This window comes from Mustela lutreola, chromosome 11 (assembly GCF_030435805.1).
Source record: "Mustela lutreola isolate mMusLut2 chromosome 11, mMusLut2.pri, whole genome shotgun sequence".
In the NCBI taxonomy this organism is placed as follows: Eukaryota; Metazoa; Chordata; class Mammalia; order Carnivora; family Mustelidae; genus Mustela; species Mustela lutreola.
The window spans coordinates 97674005-97694483 of NC_081300.1; the positions used below are offsets into that span (position 1 = coordinate 97674005).

General features: G+C 54.4%; 1 protein-coding gene across 2 annotated transcripts in view; it reads right to left on the minus strand.

Annotated features, from left to right (window-relative positions):
* The window catches only part of SCARB1 (scavenger receptor class B member 1), a 68232-nt gene that overhangs the window by 22004 nt on the left and 25749 nt on the right, over positions 1 to 20479 (minus strand). For both annotated transcript variants that reach the window (XM_059138819.1, XM_059138818.1), the window contains exons 2-7: positions 11513 to 11670; positions 9492 to 9633; positions 5994 to 6197; positions 3182 to 3277; positions 2136 to 2251; positions 135 to 301 (exon numbers count right to left, since the gene is read on the minus strand). In XM_059138819.1, the coding sequence (XP_058994802.1) occupies positions 135 to 301; positions 2136 to 2251; positions 3182 to 3277; positions 5994 to 6197; positions 9492 to 9633; positions 11513 to 11670 (883 nt within the window). The remainder of the gene's footprint in view (positions 1 to 134; positions 302 to 2135; positions 2252 to 3181; positions 3278 to 5993; positions 6198 to 9491; positions 9634 to 11512; positions 11671 to 20479) is intronic.

Consider the following 20479-nt stretch of genomic DNA (forward strand, 5'->3'; position numbering starts at 1 on the left):
TTCAGATTCTCTCTGCTGCCTCCTCTCCGGCCTAATGGGATTATGAAGAGTAAAGAGGCCGGAGATTCTGCAGACCAGGCAGGGACAGATCCCAACGCGCCCACCTGACCCCTCCCACCGGAGACGGCACGTACTGAATCTGCAGGTGCTGATGTTCTGAATTCCGGACTCCAGGCACGGGCAGAAGCCCTCGTTGGGCGCGTAGACAGAGCCGTTGGCAAACAGGGTGCTAGGGGCCACGAAGCGATAGGTGGGGATGCCTTCAAACATCCCCGACTCCTTGTAGACCAGGTTCATGGACCTGCGGGAGGCAGACGAGGGAGGGGGAGCATGACACCCGGAACGTGGTGGCCGGACCGGTCCTGCTGAATGTGACCCCAACTGAGCCGCTTTTCCCCACAGGCACCGCCGCCGCCCCCCCGGCCCCCCCAGGGGAGCTGCAGCTACCGTCTCTCTCCCTGGGAACTGCAACAGCCTCCTCATGGCTCTTCCTGCCTCCCGGCCCACGCCCATCTGTTCTCCCCAAGCAGACGGTGCTTCAAAACGAGAACAGAGTATGTCACTTAAAACTGCAACTGCCTCCAGTGTCGTCTGGGACAAGACCCGTCATCCTCGCCACAGCCCCACAGCTTCCGTGAGGACCGGCCTCTGCTTGCCCTTTGTTGCACGCTACGGGCATCCTGGCAACTGCTCAGGCACACTCCCGCCTGCCCCTGGGCCTTTGTATGTGCTGTGCCCTCCACGTTCACACATCAGACTGCCATTCTTCACGACGAGGGGTGACTCCGCGGTCACTTCTCCTGAGGCTGTGGTGGCATGCTCCCTGACCCAATTCACCCAGCTGCGTTTCTCAAAGGTACATGGAAACTTGAACTTGGACTGTGGATTACAACGGTGCCGCCCTCCCCACCCTACCCCCCCACTGTCACACAGGACTCCAGAGCCCTTGGAAGGGGGCGTGTGTGGGTGCGATGCGCTGTCAGCGCAGAATAAATTCCAGATTTCTACACTGGATAGGAAAAAAAAAAATGTGAAACTTCTCAATAACACAGGACACCGTTTACACACCGAAACGGTAACATTTTGGATACAACGGGTCAGGTAAAACCTGTCATTAAAATTAATGTCACCTACTTCTTGTTCCTTTTTTTTTTTAACACAGCTACTCGAAAATTTAAGATTGCAGACAGGGACGGGCACCACGTTGGGAGTGGACAGCACCGGCCCAGACATAGCCGTATGCAGCCGGAGAGGGTAACGTGATTGCGCAAGAGAACGTCCTTGGAGACTGCCAGCTATCATCAGGCAGTCTGGGGACAGGGCACCTGGGGCTAAAAGGAAACAAGTCCCCAAACCAAGGGGAATGGCATACTCTTGCTACTCTTCTCTGGGTCGGAATGTCTAATTCTAAAAAGTGAACATACGCCCCTGCACGTGCGTCTGTGTGAGTCTCCCCCTGCCCCGGTCAGCGTCAGGAGGGAATGGGAGTGGGCCCATCCCTCCCCACCGTGTCTGCAGCGCCTGACCCAGCCAGCCACCACGGAGGTCTGCCAGGAAGGCAGAGGAGTCAGAGCTCACATCTGTGAATCCCCAAGTAAAAGATTTTTCCAGAGTGGCCCTAATGGAGCCGAGGGCCGGGCAATACCTAGAGGCGGGTTCTAGGGTCCACCATCTAGTCTCCCCTGCCCTGGGGCCCCTAGAATCCGTCAGCCCCAAGCAAGCTTCTGAGGCCACACTCTGGTCCTGCAAGTGTCGCAGGAGAGACATCGAGATCTTTCAGCATCCGGGTGGACATGAGGGCAGCTGGACAGATGCTCCAGAGGGCCCAGGTCTGCCTGATCCCCAGCAACCCCCGCGACCCGGTGGTTTCTTGCCCACCACCACCGCCGCCACCACGCAAAGCTCCACGCTGCCAGGGGCCTCTCTGGGTCTTGCCAAAGCAGCACGAGCGGTTTGGCTCTTCATGGCGCAACCGAGGACAATTCAGGACAGCGCCGAGGGCCAACAAATACACAAAGAGCCAAACCGCCTCCCAAGGGCACGCCAAAAGCCACTCGATTAGGCTCTGAGCGTCCACAGAGCTGATTTCCGCTGCCGGGAGGTCCCAGAAGGCCCAGGAATGTCCCAGCCATTACCGGCAAGCCTCGGGGCTGTAGAATTGCAGCGAGGTTTCTGGAGTCATGAACGGTGCCCACATCTGTCCTGAAGTCCCGTTGATCATGTTGCACTGATCAGAATGCCAGAAGCTGACCTGCGGGGAAGCGACGAGACCCGGCCCTTCAGTTCAGCCACGGCTCTCAGAAGCGCGCTCTCAGGCACTGCACGCCCGACCTGGGGCACAGCTGAACAGCGAGCCAGGGATGTCGCAGGGTCTCCGTTGGGAACTGTTACTGCCGGCTGCAAACGGGGACCTGGCCCCTCTGAGCACGGATGCGGGTGTCCCTGGACCCCAGAGCCCAGGTCTTGGCAGCGGTCACCGTGGTGAGCGCCAAGGACATGCAAGCGGCCCCGCGCACCTGCTCACTCCTGGGCACGTTTAACGAGAAAAAGCAATAAAGGTGGGAAACGCAGGTGCAGAACGATGTACGAAATATGATTTCATCGTGTTCAAAGAAGCAGCGAACCCACCACGTTTCTCTGCACACACATGGGCATGGAACGGGCCAAAGTGGCCAGGAAGGTCATGCCCGATATCGTGCACTGTGGGTGCCTCTGTGCTCCAGGGCGCAGCAGGGCCGGGCTAGGAGGAGGTGCAAAGGGCACTTGAGATGTGTCCCTATTGTTTTTTTATGTGAATGTCTTCCTGTGATTCTCGGGTGTTTTGTTTTTGTTTTTACTCAGCAGTATCTTTCAACGCCGTGGGTGGTTATATCATCAGTGTCGTATTTTTGAAGTGTTTTTATAAATTAAAGAACAAAAGGAAAGAAATAACTCACTTCCTGGTATACACTAGGCACCAAGTAAGTAGAGTTTCCATTCCCCACCCATCCAACGGGAGCCAAGAGCTAGTTGAGCCCTAAGCACAGGCAGAATCCCCGACTCCGAGGGCTTCTCCATCACAGATGTGACCACCTTCCTGAGTTGCAATAGCGACAAGGGGCGCAGTGCCGGTGACCAGCCGGGTGACCCACCCCGCGGCTCCCGCCCGGCCCGAGAGGAGGGCCGCCAGCCTTGCCCTCACCTTGCTGAGTCCGTTCCACTTGTCCACGAGGTGGATCCTGCTGAAGTCTTTGACCCCCGTGAACACGGTGAAGAGCCCTGAATTGGAGTTGTTGAGCTGTGAACGGCAACACAGACCAGCATGTTTAAGCCTCAGGACAGGGGCAAAGGCCCTGGGGCCTGGCCCTCAAGCCCACCCATTTGGAGGCCGTTTTCCGTTTCACCCAGAGCACGGGGGCCTCGATAACATGTTCACTGCTGAATCCCCAGTGCCTGGGGACCAAGAGGAGGAGGGCTTTCTAGAAGGGAGACTCCCTGGGTGGCAGCGTCCCTCCTAGGAAGCATCTCCCCTTCCCTTCCTGACTCAAGGAGAGTCGGCTTCTCCTCCCAGATGATAGCAGAATGACTCCCTCCCTGCAACTAAAAATAAAGTATGGCCATGTGACCTCTCCAATCAAGGAAAAAGAAGCAGATGGGAGCATGCCACTTCTGGGTGAAAGTTTAGGACTAGCACATGCACAGGTCACCGTTCTTTCTGCCACTGCGTAGGAGTCGTGGAAGGGTGTACCAAGCTGCTGCCTCCCTCAGCCTGGGTCCCTGAGTGACCAAAAAGAGCAGAGGGCCCCCTGGTCACCCACACGGACGTGGCATACAAACAAGGAATCATCTCCCTGGTTCAAGCCGCTGACATTCTGGGGCTGCTTGTTACACAGCATGACCTGGTCTATCCTAACCAATACAGGACCCAAGGCTTACTGAGTGTTTTCTGGATTGGAAGCCCCAGGCTTCGGCGCCTTGAGGTTCTTTCCTAGAGACGGATGCCTAATTCACAGCAAAGACACGCAGAGCATATAAACCACAGGGCAAAATCTAGAAGCACCGTGTTCCCCCTGAGGAGGCCAAGGAACGGAAAACACATTAAGAACTCAGTAGACTGTTTACCAGCCAAATGGCGAAACAGATTACCGAACTAGCTGGGCAAACAGGCTCTGGGGCAGGGAACCAGTTCGAAGCCCTGCTCTCGCCTCCTAAGTCTGTGTCCTGTCACCTGTCTGTTCTGAGCTTCATGAGGACACTAACAGGAGCCTGGAGACAATGGGAGTGCAAAAAAGTGAGTGTATCAACACTGTTAAGCAGTGCCTGAAAAACAGTAGGAACTCCAAATGCTACTCTTTATTAATATTATTATTAATAATAATAACAAAGGCTCCCCCAGAAGGACAACAGAATTGTAATCAGTACAGTCAAAGTATATCAGAGATTACCAGTTAGTATCCAAAATATCCTCCCCTTGCTCCTTCATAACAAAACCCAAACCTTACTCAGGGCATCAGCACAGCAACGAAAAGGCTACATTTCTAAGGTGTGGCCACATGACTAAGTTTTGGCCAAAGGAAAGTAGAAATTGGTTTTCTCCCTCCCAAGGAGGGAGACAGCTGGGACATGCGGTTTTGTCCTCAACTCCCTTGCCCGCCTCTCCATCCCCAACCATCCCCCTCTTCCTTCCTCTTGTGTGTTCTGGAATGTGGGTGTGGTAGCTGGTGCTTTAGCAGCCATACTGGGCCATGTAGTAACCTGGAGCACGAAAACCACACCGTAAGGATGGCAGAGCAGGGTAGACTTTTAGATTCCCAAAGGATATGAAGACACCACGTCAACACTGGACAGTCACTGTTGGAATGTTATTTCAGGGTTTCCATTATACCCAAACATGTATTATAAGCACGCTACTCACTTTGTAATAACTTTGATGTGTTTACAAGTTTACAAGATGCGTTCAAAGGAATCCTGTCACTCCAAACTTGGCAACTTATCCACAAACTCAGAACCCGTCATCCTGGTTAAAAATGTACTATCAGGCGCCTGGGTGGCTCAGTGGGTTAAGCCTCTGCCTTCAGCTCAGGTCATGATCTCAGGATCCTGGGATCGAGTCCCACATCAGGCTCTCTGCTCAGCAGGGAGCCTGCTTCCTCCTCTCTCTCTCTCTGCCTGCCTCTCTACCTACTTGTGATCTCTGTCTGTCAAATAAATAAATAAAAATCTTAAAAAAAAAAAAATGTACTATCTATCACGTGCCAAGTACAGAAACATAATTTCTCCTTCCACTTCCCCCAAAACAGATCACCAGAGCCCAAAGGAGAGGCTGATTCTGGAGTAACCCAGAGGGCTCACCCAAACCTTTGGTGGAGGGAGCCACAGTCAGGGGTCAGACGCTGCATCAGACTCTGTCACACTCTGCTCAGGAGCCCAGCTACTACCAGGTGACCAGGGGTCAAGATCAAGAAAAAAGCAGGCAGGGGCACCTGGGTGGCTCAGTCGGTTAAGTGTCTGCCTTCAGCTCAGGTCATGATCGCAGGGTCTGGTGCTTGAGCCCACTCGTCAGGCTCCCTGGTCAGAGGGGAGTCTGCCTCTCCTTCACCCTCTGCCCCTCCCCCTGCTCATGTGCTCTCTCTCTCTCACTCTTTCAAATAAATATATAAATAAAATCTTAGAAAGGAAGGAAGGACGGAAGGAAGGAAGGAAGGAAGGAAGGAAGAAACAAGGCAGCTCAGAGCAAGGTCGTAGTTAACTACGACCCTCCCCAGCAGCCTCTCCCCCTTCTCCCGGCAGCAGCCCCCAGCAGTCCGTGCTCAGCCCGAGCACATCTTCTGAGCCTGGGTCCAGCTGCTTCTCCATCTCTACCTCGAGTTCTCAGACGTATGAGCCAATACATTCTCTATTTCTCTTAGGCCAGTCTGAGTTGGGTTTTCTGCCATTTATAACCCATCGCTCCCGCGCCCCCCACCCCCAGCCCCCACTGCCAGGCCCCGGATTTGTTGCTGAGCCACACTTACCTCTGCAAATAGCCCAAACTTGCCCTTGAAGGGAAACACGTCTGGGAGGTACTTGTTGATGAGGTGTATGAGGGGGTCGTCATAACCCCACATGATCTCGCTTATGGTGCGGTTCATGAAGGCGCGCTCCCCCAGCGTGCTGAACGCCAAGGTCATGATCAGCTTCATGCTCATGGGTTTATTCTCCATCATCATCGCCGCGGCCTGCAGGACGAGGGGACAGCACACGTTACAGGCTAGACACAGCAGGTCCGTGCATCCTGGACTTTAAGCCAGGCTGAGGCAGAGCTCACCAGGGGATATGAACGGCAGGCCTAGGAAGGTCCCTGGAAGATTCCCTAATCCTTCAGTAACGGGGCCTCCTGTGTTAGTGGATTCAGGTGAAGTTAACTCCATCCCCAGTCGAAGAGGCGGGCACATGGCAGGCGCCTGGCCAATCAGAAATGTTCTTCCCGGAGCGCCTGGGTGGCTCAGTGGGTTAGGCCGCTGCCTTCGGCTCAGGTCATGATCTCGGGGTTCTGGGATCGAGTCCCGCATCGGGCTCTCTGCTCAGCAGGGAGCCTGCTTCCTCCTCTCTCTCTCTGCCTCTCTGCCTACTTGTGATCTCTGTCTGTCAAATAAATAAATAAAATCTTAAAAAAAAAAAAAAAAAGAAAAGAAATGTTCTTCCCTCCAGCTACAGTGACAGTCTTGAGAATGTGTAATGTGGCCCAGTCAGAGCCATAAGACACAGGAAACTTTCCCCGGGGGCCGTCAGGTTGCAGGAGAGCTTCCTGCTGCCCTCCCTGAAGGCTGAATCCACCCTGAGGTCCACCAGAGCAGGGCACAGACCTGGGCAACCCAATTTGCACCCTACATCAAGCCATACCTGAAATCTCACCCTTTCAGTAACATGAGCCGGTAAGTTCCCTTTTTGCTTAGGCCAGTTTGGAGCACATTTCATTGTCACCTTGCAACCAAAACAATCTTTTTTTTTTTTTTTTTCCAACCAAAACAATCTTAAGACTCAACTCCACTTCCTGATATCACCCTCCCAAACACCAAATGTCCCAAAGATCTGTTCTCCCCAATATCTGGGTGCTGAGGATGCAGGTGAATTTATTTTCTAATTCCTCTTTCCTCTGGAGATACCATCTTGGCACTTGGTTTATTTTTTCGAAGGCACCTCATCCAAAAGCGGGAAAGTGAACATAGCCAGCATTTCCTAAAACCTGAGCCAACAAGGTCCGGCCCCTTGGGAACTCACCAGGGGATCTCCTTACCATTGTAATCATTTTTGAAAAGGGAATAAACACATGATTTTTTTTTTTTTAATCACAAAAGGCTATAAAATTAAATGTCCCTCTCCAACCCCTGACACTCCGGTTTGCATTCTTCTCCCTCAAGGTGACCCACTGCTGTGGGCTCTTGGGTGTTCCTCCAGGGACACCCACACCAGAGACCAGCCAACTCCGGTGCGTGGGCCAACGCCAGCCCACCACCCATTTTGTACAGTCTGAGACCTAAGAATTTTTTTTTTTTAAATATTTTCAAATAGGGGCACCTGGGTGGCTCAGTGGGTTAAAGCCTCTGCCTTCGGCTCAGGTCATGATCTCAGGGTCCTGGGATCGAGCCCCACATCGGGCTCTCTGCTCAGCGGAGAGCCTGCTTCCTCCTCTCTCTCTGCCTGCCTCTCTGCCTACTTGTGATCTCTGTCTGTCAAGCAAATAAATAAAATCTTTAAAAAAAAATTTTATATACTATATATATATTATATTATATATATATGATATATATATATTTTTCAAATAGTTGGGGAAGTGAAAAAGACTGTTGGAAAAAACAGGAAAATTATATGAAATAAAGTTTTACTGGAACATCGCCACGCATTTTCCTTGGGGTTTGCATCTGACGGCTTTTGCATCGGCAGTTCCAACAGAGAGCAGGTGGTCCTCAAAGCCTAACACATTTACTATCTGGCCCTTGACAGAAGTTTGCCCGCTCTGCTCGAAACATTAAAAAATAAGTAAATACATAAATGACTAATACGCTGTAGCGCCATGCGTACATTCTGCACCTTGCCGTCCCTCACTTGGACCTCGCGGCCCCCTCCGGGCCACCCTGTAATAAATCACCACAATGAAAGACAACAGAGCTACCTCCAGGCTGTTTCTAGAAGCTTGCTCTGACAACATTGCGGCACTGAATATCCTTGAGTGCAAACATCTTTTATCTGTGTGGTTCTACCAAGAGGACACATTCCTACAGACGAAGTTTCTGAGGTCAAAGGCGCATGCAATTTCTATTCAACGTCACCTCCTTCCCGCTGCCCACACCGGTTCCGTGCGTCCCGAGAACACTCGAGAGCGTCTGTTTCCACGAATGCTCCTGCCGCCCGGGGCGCGCTCACGCAGTCTTTGCCAGCCTCGTCGGTGGGGGCAGGTGACCGCACTGGCAACATTCACGCCTGGGGCTGGGGGGCGGGGTGCAGCTTAAGGCTGCGAGGCGTGTTTACTCTTTGTTCTGTCCGTCCAGTGGACTCGGCAGGATGAGCCCACCTCGGATCCAGAGCGCAGGGTCACCGACGAGTAAACAGGTAATACGTATAAGGGCCCCAAGCCCTAAGTGCTAACACAGTGTTCGCAAGAAATTAACCCAACAGGCCTGAGGCCACTCTTTTTAGAAAGGCCTGCCGGCATGGCTGGCCCTCAACCAGTGTCCAGGCCCTGGGGTTTCGAGGGAGCTCCCACCACTCTCTGACTGATGGGGCGGGGGTGGCTCACAGGGTCTGCACCTTGTGTACAAACAGCACGCTTTACGCTGACCACCTGCCTCCCTTCTGGGGATCTGGACTTTGGTACGTGCCAGGCGGAAGGTGCCTCCGTGGCCACCCCCAATAAAAACCCTGGGCACAGAGTCTCTTGTGGTTTCCGCGGTGACAACCCTTCCTGGGCGCCGTCAGGACTTGTTGCTGGGGGAATTAGGGGTGTCCTGTGCGGTTCCCCTGGGAGAAGACGCTGGAGGCGGGAACCTGGCCTCCACCCCATGCGCTTTCTCCCTCTGCTGTTTTTGGTTCCGCACCCTCTCGCTGTAATAAATCAGAGCCACGGGCGGGACGGTCCGCTGTACCTGAGCCCTCCTGGCGAGTCAGCAAGGGCCAAAGGTCAGTAAATCCAGCTACAACTGTGACTCTCACCGACGGAGCACGGAGGCCCTGGCTGCGAAGAGGCCAGATGAGGACGCGGCCTGGGGGAGCCCCGTGTAGCCCCCCACTAGTACCTCCCTGTGGAGAGTCTAGATTTGTAGACTCAGACAGGAAAGACAAGGACTTTGGCCGGTACCCGCAAACCAGAGACAGGAGGATTCACATGGGTTTAGGGCCCTGTAAACCGCAGGCTGCCCCCCGTCCCCCTCCCTGAGGGGTGGCCCGCGCAAGGGGGACAGGCAGGGTGAGAAATGGAAACCCCAGAGAGAAGGATGAGGGCCGGGATAAGGGACACGGCCAAGGGGCAAACTTACCAAGACCAGGATGTTGGGCATAACAATATAGTCGCTCTCCAGGCCATGGGACTTGTCAGGTTGGAACTGGAAGCTGCGATACTCAAGGAATGACACCGTGTCATTGCCATTGAAGGTGATGTTGCTCTTGTGCCTGAACTCCCTGCAGGCGGGGAAGCCGGTGATTAGCAGATCCCCAGTCACACGGGGACGCAGCGCCCGCCGGGAGCCCTGGGGCCCTCAGCTGCCTGCCCTCAGCCCACTGCGGGCCTCTGTGAGGTTCATCAGAGCTACCCCACAGAGCACCCAAATCCCGACACACCCCTCCCCCGGGTCAGGGGCCACCGTCCCTCACAGCAGCCTCCCCCATGCATGCGCCTGCTTCTCGGAGGGAGACAGCACAGCACAGTGGTTCGGAACGTGCACTCTGGAGACAGAGGGCCCAGGCTCCCAACTTGTCTCCATCACTTACTACCAGGGCCTCCATTTTCCCATCTATAAAATGGGGGTGGGGGTGATAACAAGCCCCATTCTGTAGGGCTGTGGGGAGCCCTGAGTGGGTCTGCCCATGTCAAGCCACCAAGCAGCGGCCCGCGGCACGGAAGGCACCGCGCAAGTCTCAGCTGCTTTACGCCGCTGCCGTCTTTATTCCTTCTTGTCTGCTATCCATTCTCCACAAAGTAGCCAGAGAATCTTCGAAAAGGAGAAATCAGATCATGTCCTTCTCGCCCCGACAGCCCTCCTCTGCATACAGGATCAAATCGAGCTCCTAAATGTGGCCTCCGAGATCCTCACCACCGACCCGTCCAACGCTCAGGCCTCCTCTCCGCCACCTTCCCCCTCACTCATACCATGCCAGCCACTCAGGGCTCCTCCTTCCCAGACGACCAGACTCGGCCTGCCTCAGGGCCTTTGCACCAGCTGCCAGCTCTACCTGGGGGGCCCCCTACATCTTCACACAGTGGCACCTCTCACCACCCACGTTTCGGGGAGTGTCCCGTTGGCAGAGGTCCTCCATGACCCTCCAGTTAGACCAACCCTGCCCACGCCCCTCCCTCCACACTCTCGCTCTCACCACACTTAGGGCCACCTGATGTGTCCATGAGTTTACTCTCTCCCATCGATGTCAACTCTCTGGGGCGGGGGCTTGGGTCTGCCTTTAATAGGGACTGGCACAGTGCCTAGTCCACAGGAGGTGCCCAGTAAACGCTTCCGGAATGAAGAAATAAACATGAACTTTGGCAAACCAGGGCCAGCTCTGACACAGATGCCTTCCCCGGACGAGCCTGGCAGGGACGGGAGTTCTGTGACAGGGGCCATCCTGAGGGCAAAATGGGCAGGAGCCGGGAATCGGGCCTTATCCCGGAACAGACCTCCCTCATCTCTCGGAAACCTGCCCTGCTCTCCCAAAGACCATGATCCGGCGAAGGGGCCGTGGCAGGTGTGGTAAGAACATGCCAGCAACAGATGTTTACAGGGCACTCACCGCGTGCCAGGCTCTGTGCTCAGGGCTTCCCACTACCTCGTCCAGTCCTCACAACCACCCCATGGTGGAGACTGTCATCCCCAGTTTACAGATGGGGAAACTGAGGCCCGGGGAAGAAACACCCCTTGCCTGCAACCACAAAGCCACAGTGTTTTGTTTTGTTTTTTAAGATTTTATTTATTTATTTGACAGGGAGAGACAGTGAGAGAAGGAACACGCGCTGGGGGAGTGGGAGAGGGAGAAGCAGGCTTCCCACTGAGCAGGGCGCCCAATGCGGGGCTCGATCCCAGGACCCTGGGATCACGACCAGACCTGAAGGTAGCTGCTTAATGACAGCCACCCGGGTGTCCTCAGAAAGCCACAGTTTAAACCCAAGAGATCGCTTTGCACAGGGCACGGTCTCAACCACGAGAACACGGGATTGGGGAAAGCGGACTGACCCTGAGCAAACCACTCCCCCACTCCGGGGGGCCTCCGTTTCCTCATCTGTAAAATGGGGTCCAAACCCACTAAGACGGCCCACCTGGGACGCCCAGTCCAGCCCCTCCGTCCTCACCTGTACACGTAGGGCCCGCGCTCCCGCACCTGCGGCTTCTCCCCCAGGAGGATGGCGTCGGGGTTGACGATGTCGAAGAAGTAGATGGACAGGTAGAAGGGCACGGGGATCTCCTTCCACATGTTGAAGGACAGGCTACTGGGATCGATGCGCACATTCTGCGGGGGGAAAACCAAAGACGCCCGTGAAGAGAGTGAGCGGGGCCGCCACCAGGGCCCACCCCCACCGCGCAACTAGAATGGCTGCCCAGAGCCGGCCTGCACGGCTCAGTCCCACCAGCATGTCAGGGGATGGTCCCGGGGCGGAGAGAAATCTCTCCACACACGCTGCTCCCCCCGAGGGTCAGTCCACAGGGAACATATCCCTGCTGCTACTTTTGTAAACATGTTCCAGTACTAGTAGCCTGATCAGAGACCAGGAGGTAGCTGGGGCTGGACTCTAGGAATATGGGCTTCATGTGGCCAAATGTATCATTCATTCATTCAACAAACGTTTACTGAGCACCCACCATATATATACCAGGCACTCTTCTAAGGGCTGGGGATAAAACAGTGAACAAGACAGACCCTGTTTCCCAACTCTGCGGGGTCTCCAATCTAGCCAGGGAAAGGCAGGTATTAAACAGGAAGGTACAATGTGTGCTGTGTGAGAGGCAGGGATGGGGAGGGGAACTTGCAACTTCAAACAGAGTAGTCACACAGGGGAAACACAAGCAAAGACAGAACGAACACATACACACACACACACACAAATAAAAACAAAAGGCAGTGAGTAGAACATAAGGATTTGGTGGGGGGGGGTAATCCCCCATAGAAGCAAGGCCAGTGCAAAGGCCCTGAGGCAGGGTGGTGCTGAGACAGAGTGGAAGAAAACAGGTCTGCAGCCTGTCTATCAGATACACTGGCCTCTCATCCCTGCCTGGCTCTTCAGCTCTGCAAGTCCCTGTGTCACAAGGAGGTCCCCCCAGGACCACCCAATCTTCCCCCCACCCAACCTGGCCTGGCTGCATCACAGGCACCACAAGGCTCAAAGCCTGGGTGGGGCAGAGTGCCCCAGCCCATCAGATAGACACCCGATACCACAGAGTGAGGTGTACAGGGTAGCTTACATCACCTCCCATGTTCCTTTGAACACGGCCTTCCAGAACAAAGCCAGCCACCTCTACTGTCCCCAAACAGCCAAAACCAAAGGGCAGAGGCTCCGGGGGGAGGCAGAAGATAGGAGTTGCCTGGTCCAGCTCGGCCCCATGTCCCCAGCCAGCAGACTCTGAGAAGGAGTGGATCTGGAGGCTGCTAGACCCCAAAGCCACACGGGCAAGACAATCACCTCTTGAACCTCAGTTTCTCCATCTATACAATGGGCGCCAGTAGCCTCAGCCATTCCTCATTTCACCAACGTGACATTTAAATGAAGAAAAGCTGAACTCATTGCCAAGAATGAAAAAACAGAAGATGTCCCATAAAATCCGGATTCCAGGGTATCATAATAATAACTCATTGATCAACACACCTTCCTACCGGCCATGGAAGCAGCACGATCACTCTTACAACCTGAGCCTCTAACACATGCAAATAAAAGCGACTGATAAATGTGATGTGAACAAAGCAGCTAAGAATCTGTGGGATCACGGTATTGTTTCAATAGCTGCAATTCGTTTTTCGAAATCAAGCACACCCTGGAGCCAATCTAAGACACACCTCAGCTCACCGGCCACACCTTTGCCACACCTGCTGGCACTTCAACCTGCCTGATCTCCCGGAGGAAGGTGACCTCCTGTGTCTCTAAGGGGGAAACCGAGGCGCAGCGCGGCTGGGTGACTTGCCCCCGACCCCACACAGCAGGTCCAACACCAGGACCCTCCAGGCCCCATGGGCATAGGCTTGGCACGTGGAATTCAACCTCAGGCGAGAGGCTGCTGGGCAGGAGTGTGGTCGACCCAGGACGGAAATCCTCAAATCTTCCAACAGGTGCACGGGAAGGAGCGACAGAGGGAGGTGGTCCCACCATCTCCACCACCCCCTCCCCACTGAAGACACACAAAGGGCTAGTAACTAGGGGTCGGCCACCTGTCCTGGCTTCCACCGGCGACTGTGCCAGGAGGAAACGCGACTTTCATCCCAGTTCCTTCGTGTGTGTGTGTGTGTGTGTCTGTGTCTCTGAGTGTGTGTGTGTGTGTGTGTGTGTGTGTGTGTGTGATAAAAACACATAAGGTAAGATCTACCCTCTTAGCAAATATTTAAGCCTCGGATGCAGTCTTGTTAAGTGGCGACACTCTGGGGTTCAGTAGAACTCTGGGCTTACTCGTCTTGTGTAACTAAAACAACCATAGCGATCAGTGGGAGAGTTTGGGAGGTGATGGGTATCTTCACACGTAGACTGCAGGGATAGTTCCCAGGGTGCCTCCTTATCCGCAAACTCATCCAGTCGTACACATTAAATATGGAGAGATGATTTTTTTAAGATTTTATTTATTATTTATTTGACAGACCAAGATCACAAGTTGACAGAGAGGCAGGCAGAGAGGGAGAGAGGAAGGGAAGCAGATTCCCCGCTGAGCAGAGAGCCCGATGCGGGGCTCGATCCCAGGACCCTGAGATCATGACCTGAGCCGCAGACAGAGACTTAACCCACTGAGCCACCCAGGCACCCCTGGACAGTTTTTTAAAATGTCAGTCATACCTCAACTAAGTGGTTTTTAAAAAAGACGATTTCTGGGGTGCCTGGGTGGCTCAGTCAGTTGGGCGTCTGCCTTCAGCTCAGATCATGATCCCAGGGTCCTCGGATCGAGTCCCGAATAGGGCTCCCTGCTTAGTGGGGAGCCTGCTTCTCCCTCTGCCTCTCTGTCTCTCATGAATAAATAAATAAAATCATTTAAAAAAACACACACAAGAGATTCTTTTGAAAACATACACAAGGGCGGGGTGCCTGGGTGGCTCAGTGGGTTAAAGCCTCTGCCTTCAGCTCAGGTCATGATCCCAGGGTCCTGGGATCGAGTCCTTCGTCGGGCTCTCTGCTCAGCGGGGAGCCTGCTTCCCCCTCTCTCTCTGCCTGCCTCTCTGCCTGCTTGTGATCTCTGTCTGTCAAACAAATAATAAATAAAATCTTTAAAAAAAAAAAAAGAAAAAGAAAAAGAAAGAAAGAAAACATACACAAGGGCGCCTGGGTGGTTCAGTGGGTTAAGCCTCTGCCTTCGGCTCAGGTCATGATTCCAGGGTCCTGGGATCGAGCCCCACATCGGGCTCTCTGCTCAGCAGGGAGCCTGCTTCCCCTTCTCTCTTTGCCTGCTTCTCTGCCTAATTGTGATTTCTCTGTGTGTCAAATAAATAAATAAAAATCTTTTAAAAAATACACAAATGTTTAAAATAAACAAACAAATAAATATAGATAGATTCTTACTTATTTAACAGAAAGGGAGCACAAGCAGGGGGAGTGGGAGAGGAAAAAGTGGGTTCCCCACTGAGCAGGGAGCCCGATGCAGGGCTGGATCCCAGGACCCTGGGATCACGACCTGAGCCGAAGGCAGACGCTGAACGACTGAGCCATCCAGGTGCCCCAAGCGTCCAACTCTTGATTTCAGCTCAGTTGTGATCTTAGGGTCCTGAGAGGGGGCCCTGCATCGGGCTCTGTGCTCAGTGGGGAGCGTACTTAGGATTCTCTCTCCGTCTCCCCATCCCATGTGTCCACTCGCTCTCACTCTCTCAACGTATAAATAAAATTAAACAAAACAGAACAGAACAGCTTCCAGTTCCTGCCTCGCTCCTCAGCCCTGTTTCTCAGCTGGACCCAGAGACGTCTTCAGAACTCCGGAATCCCTCCTCCCCTCTCCGGCTCACTCCGCTTTGGGGACAAATCACGGCCAGACAAATGTGTCACCGAATAAAGCCATGTGTCCCTCTCAGTCTCCAACAGAAGGGGCTTCCAGGATCAGGGGGGGGGGGGGGGTCCACCCCCTTCACTGGGCACGCGCTCACAGGGAGTAAGTACTCCACGACCCAGCTCTGCCCTCTGGCTGGGTGACCGTGGATAAGTCACCGCTCCTCGGTGAGCCTCAGTCTTCTCATCCACAAAACGAGCACGGCAGAGCCCGCGTGAGGCTGAAATGAGTTTGTTCCGGGGAAGCGCTTAGAACAGGGTATGGCAGAGCCCCGGGAGTCTGGACGGTCAGCCAGGGAGTCGCCTGGCTTGAAGTGACCGGCTCGTCTTCCTCCCCGTCCCGGTCAGTGCCCCACCCCCACCCGCAGGTGGGAACAGACTTTGCACTGATTTTGATCTGCGTCTGAGGAGAGGCAGCCGGGAGCAGCTGATGAGATAGCACCGCCCGCCAGGCTCTGCGGCCTTTCACCGGATGTGGCTGACTTTTGACCCCCACCCCCTCCCCCAAGGTCAAAGACCGTGGCCCAGAACACAAAGACTGGAAGAGACGGCCAGCGTGAGCCCTCGCAGGACGCCACTGCCTCTGCTCCCACCGGACCCTCTGAGCCTGTTCCTGGACAGTCAGCAGGGCTGCCTGGAGGAGGGCACGTGGGAGCCGAGCGCCGGAGAAGGGAGTTGGACTTGGCCTAAATGCCCAACAATAACAAATACGGTCTCAAAACATGTTTTAAAAGAACTTCAGTGTCCCTCGACAGAGAAATAAACCGCCACATAACGAAACAATGGGGGGCAGTGCTCGATCACAAACGGAACCGGCCGCTGGTCAGTCTACCCCCCGCATGAGCCTCCAGGGCACATGCTAAGTAACCAAAGCCCCACGCAAAGCAAACAGCGACACACGGCCTGAGTCCAGCCGCAGGACAGCTGGAAAAAGGAAAACCACAGGGACAGAAACCAGATCAGTGGTGGCCACAGGGCTCGGGTGGAGGTAGGCGACTGACTGCAAAACGGCATCAAGAGACTATGTGGGGGGCGCCTAGGTGGCCCAGTCGTTAGGCGTCTGCCTTCGGCTCAGGTCACGATCCCAGCGTCCCGGGATCGAGCCCGGCATTGGCTCCCTGCTCAGCGGGAAGCCTGCTTAAAAAGGAGGAACGTTCTCGATGAACCGTGAAAACATGATGTTACAATTTCTTGACGGTTTAATGATGTACGATTCACATACCATACAATTCCCCCACTTCCTAGGGTCTAATTCAAGGGTGTGGATGTGCGTGCAGACGTGTGCAAACACCACCACGGTCAAAGCCTGGAACACACTCATCACCCCAAAACCAGACCCCCTGCCCACTAGCAGTCACGTCGCTCCCCTAGCCCCTGGTACACGCCCGCGTCTACTATCTGCCTCCACGGATTTGCCTTTTTTCCAATACATATCCGATACGATGCTACGGATGTCTCGAAGCATCCAATACGAGTCGTCCAAGTCGTCCGTTTGCATCTGTATCACCCAATTTCTTCTTTTTTTTTTTAAAAGATGTTTTTTTTATTTATTTATCAGAGAGAGAGAGGGGGAGAGAGTGAGCACAGGCAGACAGAGTGGCAGGCAGAGGCAGAGGGCCTTTGCACTTTCTGCCTCTAATGTTCTTCCCAAGGCGGCCACATAGGCAAATCTTTCATCTGATCCACCCGAAAACTCCCTTTCACCTGCTGTGTTTCTCATGGTCCTTGTCACCTATAATTACATCTACTGTCCTCTGTCTCCCTGCTGGGACAGAGTCTCACAAGCACGGCACCTTCACCGGCTTTGCTCATTGATTCACTGCTTGGTACTCAGCAGACACTCCGCACGTTTTTGCGGAGCCGACAAGCAGTGTGAACTCTGGGACAACTAATACCGACTTGGAAATGGCTGGAGAATGATTATTGGCTTCCTCCTTTGAATATGTTTTAAATAGTTCCTCCTTGAGAGAGTTTGTTTTCTTTTGTTTTGTTTTGTTTTTTAAATACATAGAAAGCATGGCCTATTTGGGGCCCAGCTTGGGCTGGAACAGCAGTTCAGGGGACACGGGACTGCAAATGACAATGTCACATACATTACATTTTAGCTATCAGTCTATGTTTCAATTAAGTCAATCTATAAAATTACAAATGTGGTGAAATTCTCTGGCTTCGCGAGCTGCAACCTCGCAGGCCAGGCTCCCCTCCATCCAGGGGTGGGCTCCGCAGGATCCTCCATCTGCCCGCGTCTCCTCCCAGGCTGGGCAAGGGGGAGACCCAGACACTGCCCGGGGGGGGGGGGGGGACAGAACAGCAGTCCCAATGTGGAGATGGGGAGCTGTGGGTCAGCCCTGCCCTTCACAGAGAGGCCTCGGGGGGATCCTGGGTCAGCCCTGCCCTTCACAGAGAGGCCCAGGGAAGGCAGGAAGAGGCCCGGGATTCAGGCGCCTGCTGCTCCGGGGAACTAAGCCCTCCGGGCTGGCCTCCAGCACGTGGCTGGGATAAGCCGTGAGCAGGGAGCAGGCAGAGGCTGAGAGGGGCCTCGTGACTCCCCGAGCCTTCACTGTCCCTTGCCCCCCCCCCCCCCCGTGGCGAAAGCATGTGACCTCATTCAGAGACCAGAAAAGCATTTCCCACCAGATCCCAAGAGCCAGGAAGTCCGAGCCCCCGGCGAACACCACACTCGGGAACCCTCACCCAGCATACCTCGCTGGCCAGGAGGACTCCACGTCCCCCCGGGGCTGCTCTAACAAAGACACACCTGGGGCTGGGGTGAGCGAGGGCTCCTTATCTTAATTTCATCAGCAAAAACTCTATTTTCAAATAAGGTTACATTCACGGGCACCAGGAGTTAGAACTCGGGACACATCTTTTTTGCGGGGCGGGGAGGGTGGTTTGTGGGCACTTCTGAGTCCAATACAGGAGCTAAGGCCAAGGCAAAGCTAAGCGACCAGAGTGTCACTTAAACCCACACCCAGCCGGCTTGGCATCTTTGCCCAAAGCTCCCAGGGTCGATCCGCACCCCCCTGATGCCAGGGGGAATGGGGAAGGATTGGGCAGGAAGCTCCCGCCCCACCTCCGTGCTCCTCTGCACGCCCGCGAGGCCCTCCAGTTCGCTGCCAGGCGGGAAGATCGGGATGACCTCCGGACCCCCAGACAATCGTGGAAAGACGCACCACGCACCCCAGCCATTCCCCGGTACCCCCCAAAGACCTACTGGGCATGTGCCGGGGACCCAGCGGCATCATGAGCACAGGCGATGGCCCAGAGAAAAAACCAGCAAGGACCCTGATCAGCAGACCCCCGTGGGGCGGAACGTCCGGCCCTGAAGCAGACTGGGAAGAAATAGAGCCAGGTGGAGCAGGACGGGGCCTGTCTGTCCAAAAGGAGGCGGCATTCCAACTGGGGCAGAAGGAGAAGTTGCAGTCTCCAGAAGCAACTGCCATGTTAAGGAAAAAAAAAAATTTCTGCTATTCTGGACGGGTGTGCCATTTCCAGGAGTGGGATCTCTTATTTTTCATTTAATTAACACACACGTGGGCGGGCTTTTCTCTGTTCAAGAAGCTCAATATAGAAATCCCCACGGCGCACAGCCCGGGTGACCCAGAAATGCCCCGTCCGCAGAAGGGGCTGGTGGTGTGCCGGGAGCGCCCGGCGGGATGTCGGCGTGGATCTTCCCGTCTAGTCCAGCAGCCTCTGGCTGCAGCCCGGACCTGAACGCCCGACACGGGGCCAGTTCCGCAGAACTGGGCCCAGGCGTCAGCGACAAGCCAGCTTTGTCCAAAAAAAAAAAAAAAAAAAAAAAAGCAAAAGAATATACATTTATCTCATCAATGATTGGTTTTATTTTGATCCACAGGCTGAGTGGGTATCTTGGACGTCTGGCGTAAATAACACTAACTTCACCTGTTTCTTCCTCCTTTTTTTATGTGGCTCTTTTTTTTTTTTTTTTTTTTTTTTTTTATGTGGCTCTTTTTAAATGAGGCCCCTAGAAAATTTCAGATCACACACCGCGGAAAATGCTCCGCGTTTGCAGTATCTTCTTAGAAGCGGCACCGGGGTGGCCAGACCCAACTGGGCCCACCCCCACCTTCCCAGCTGTGAGGCCTCCAGGAACACCTCAGGGCCTCAGCTTTCTCTCTATAAAATGGGCATAAGAACAGACCCCACTTGGCAGAGCCATGGATGGGATTTACGGTCCGTACATAGCAAGTGCATGCAGTAGATGCTCAATATGAGGCAGCCGCGATGATCACTGGGCTTCCGTCCACCTTCAAGTATGAATTCCTGTGCTCGGCATTCAAGGCGCCACCTCGTTCTCTCACCCAAATCCACTCTGGAAAGGCGGCTCAGCTCACGGCCTCCCACAGTCCCTGCCCCCATGCCTACGATGCCCCCGACACCCAAGTCCAAAATCCCACTCAGCAGGTGCCACCTCCTCCATGAAGTCCTCCAAAACTGCCTGAAACAGGCCTGCCTGGTCTAATTATGACTGTGCACTCATCCCATTCACAATCACCCACCCTGTGCTGGATGCGGTGGTAGGAATTTAAAGACACAGAGAGAAACAACACGGGACTCTGCCCTGAGAAGCTGGGGGACACGCGGGGCGCTGACGAGTCCTATCAACCGTTTGGATCTATGTTGCTCGGATAACAACACACTTCTGCTGACTTTGCCTCACTGAATTTGCTAAGGCTCATTTCACAGATACAGACGTTGAGGTTTGAAGGCCAAATGCCTCCCCGAGGTCACAGGGAGAGGGAGAGACCAACTTGCCGGTTCTGCACCCACACACGGGCCGCGGCCTCACACTGCTCCCGGGGCTCAGGGAAGCTTCACAGAACAATCATTAACTTGACCTGACCACAGAATTGCAAAACCTAATCCCTCCCCTGGTGATAAGAAGAAACAGGCTCCAGAGGAAACACACCTCCGAGCTGGGAGCCAGGAGGCCAGTTGGCACACCTGGCCCAGTTTGGAGACGGGACCAGCACCCCGCCCGCCCCGGATTACCTCCTGCATCCCTGGGCTTGGAGGCGCGCCCTGCCCCAGGCTGCCCTGGAGCTCAGGGAGGACCGCAGCACGGGCTGAGTC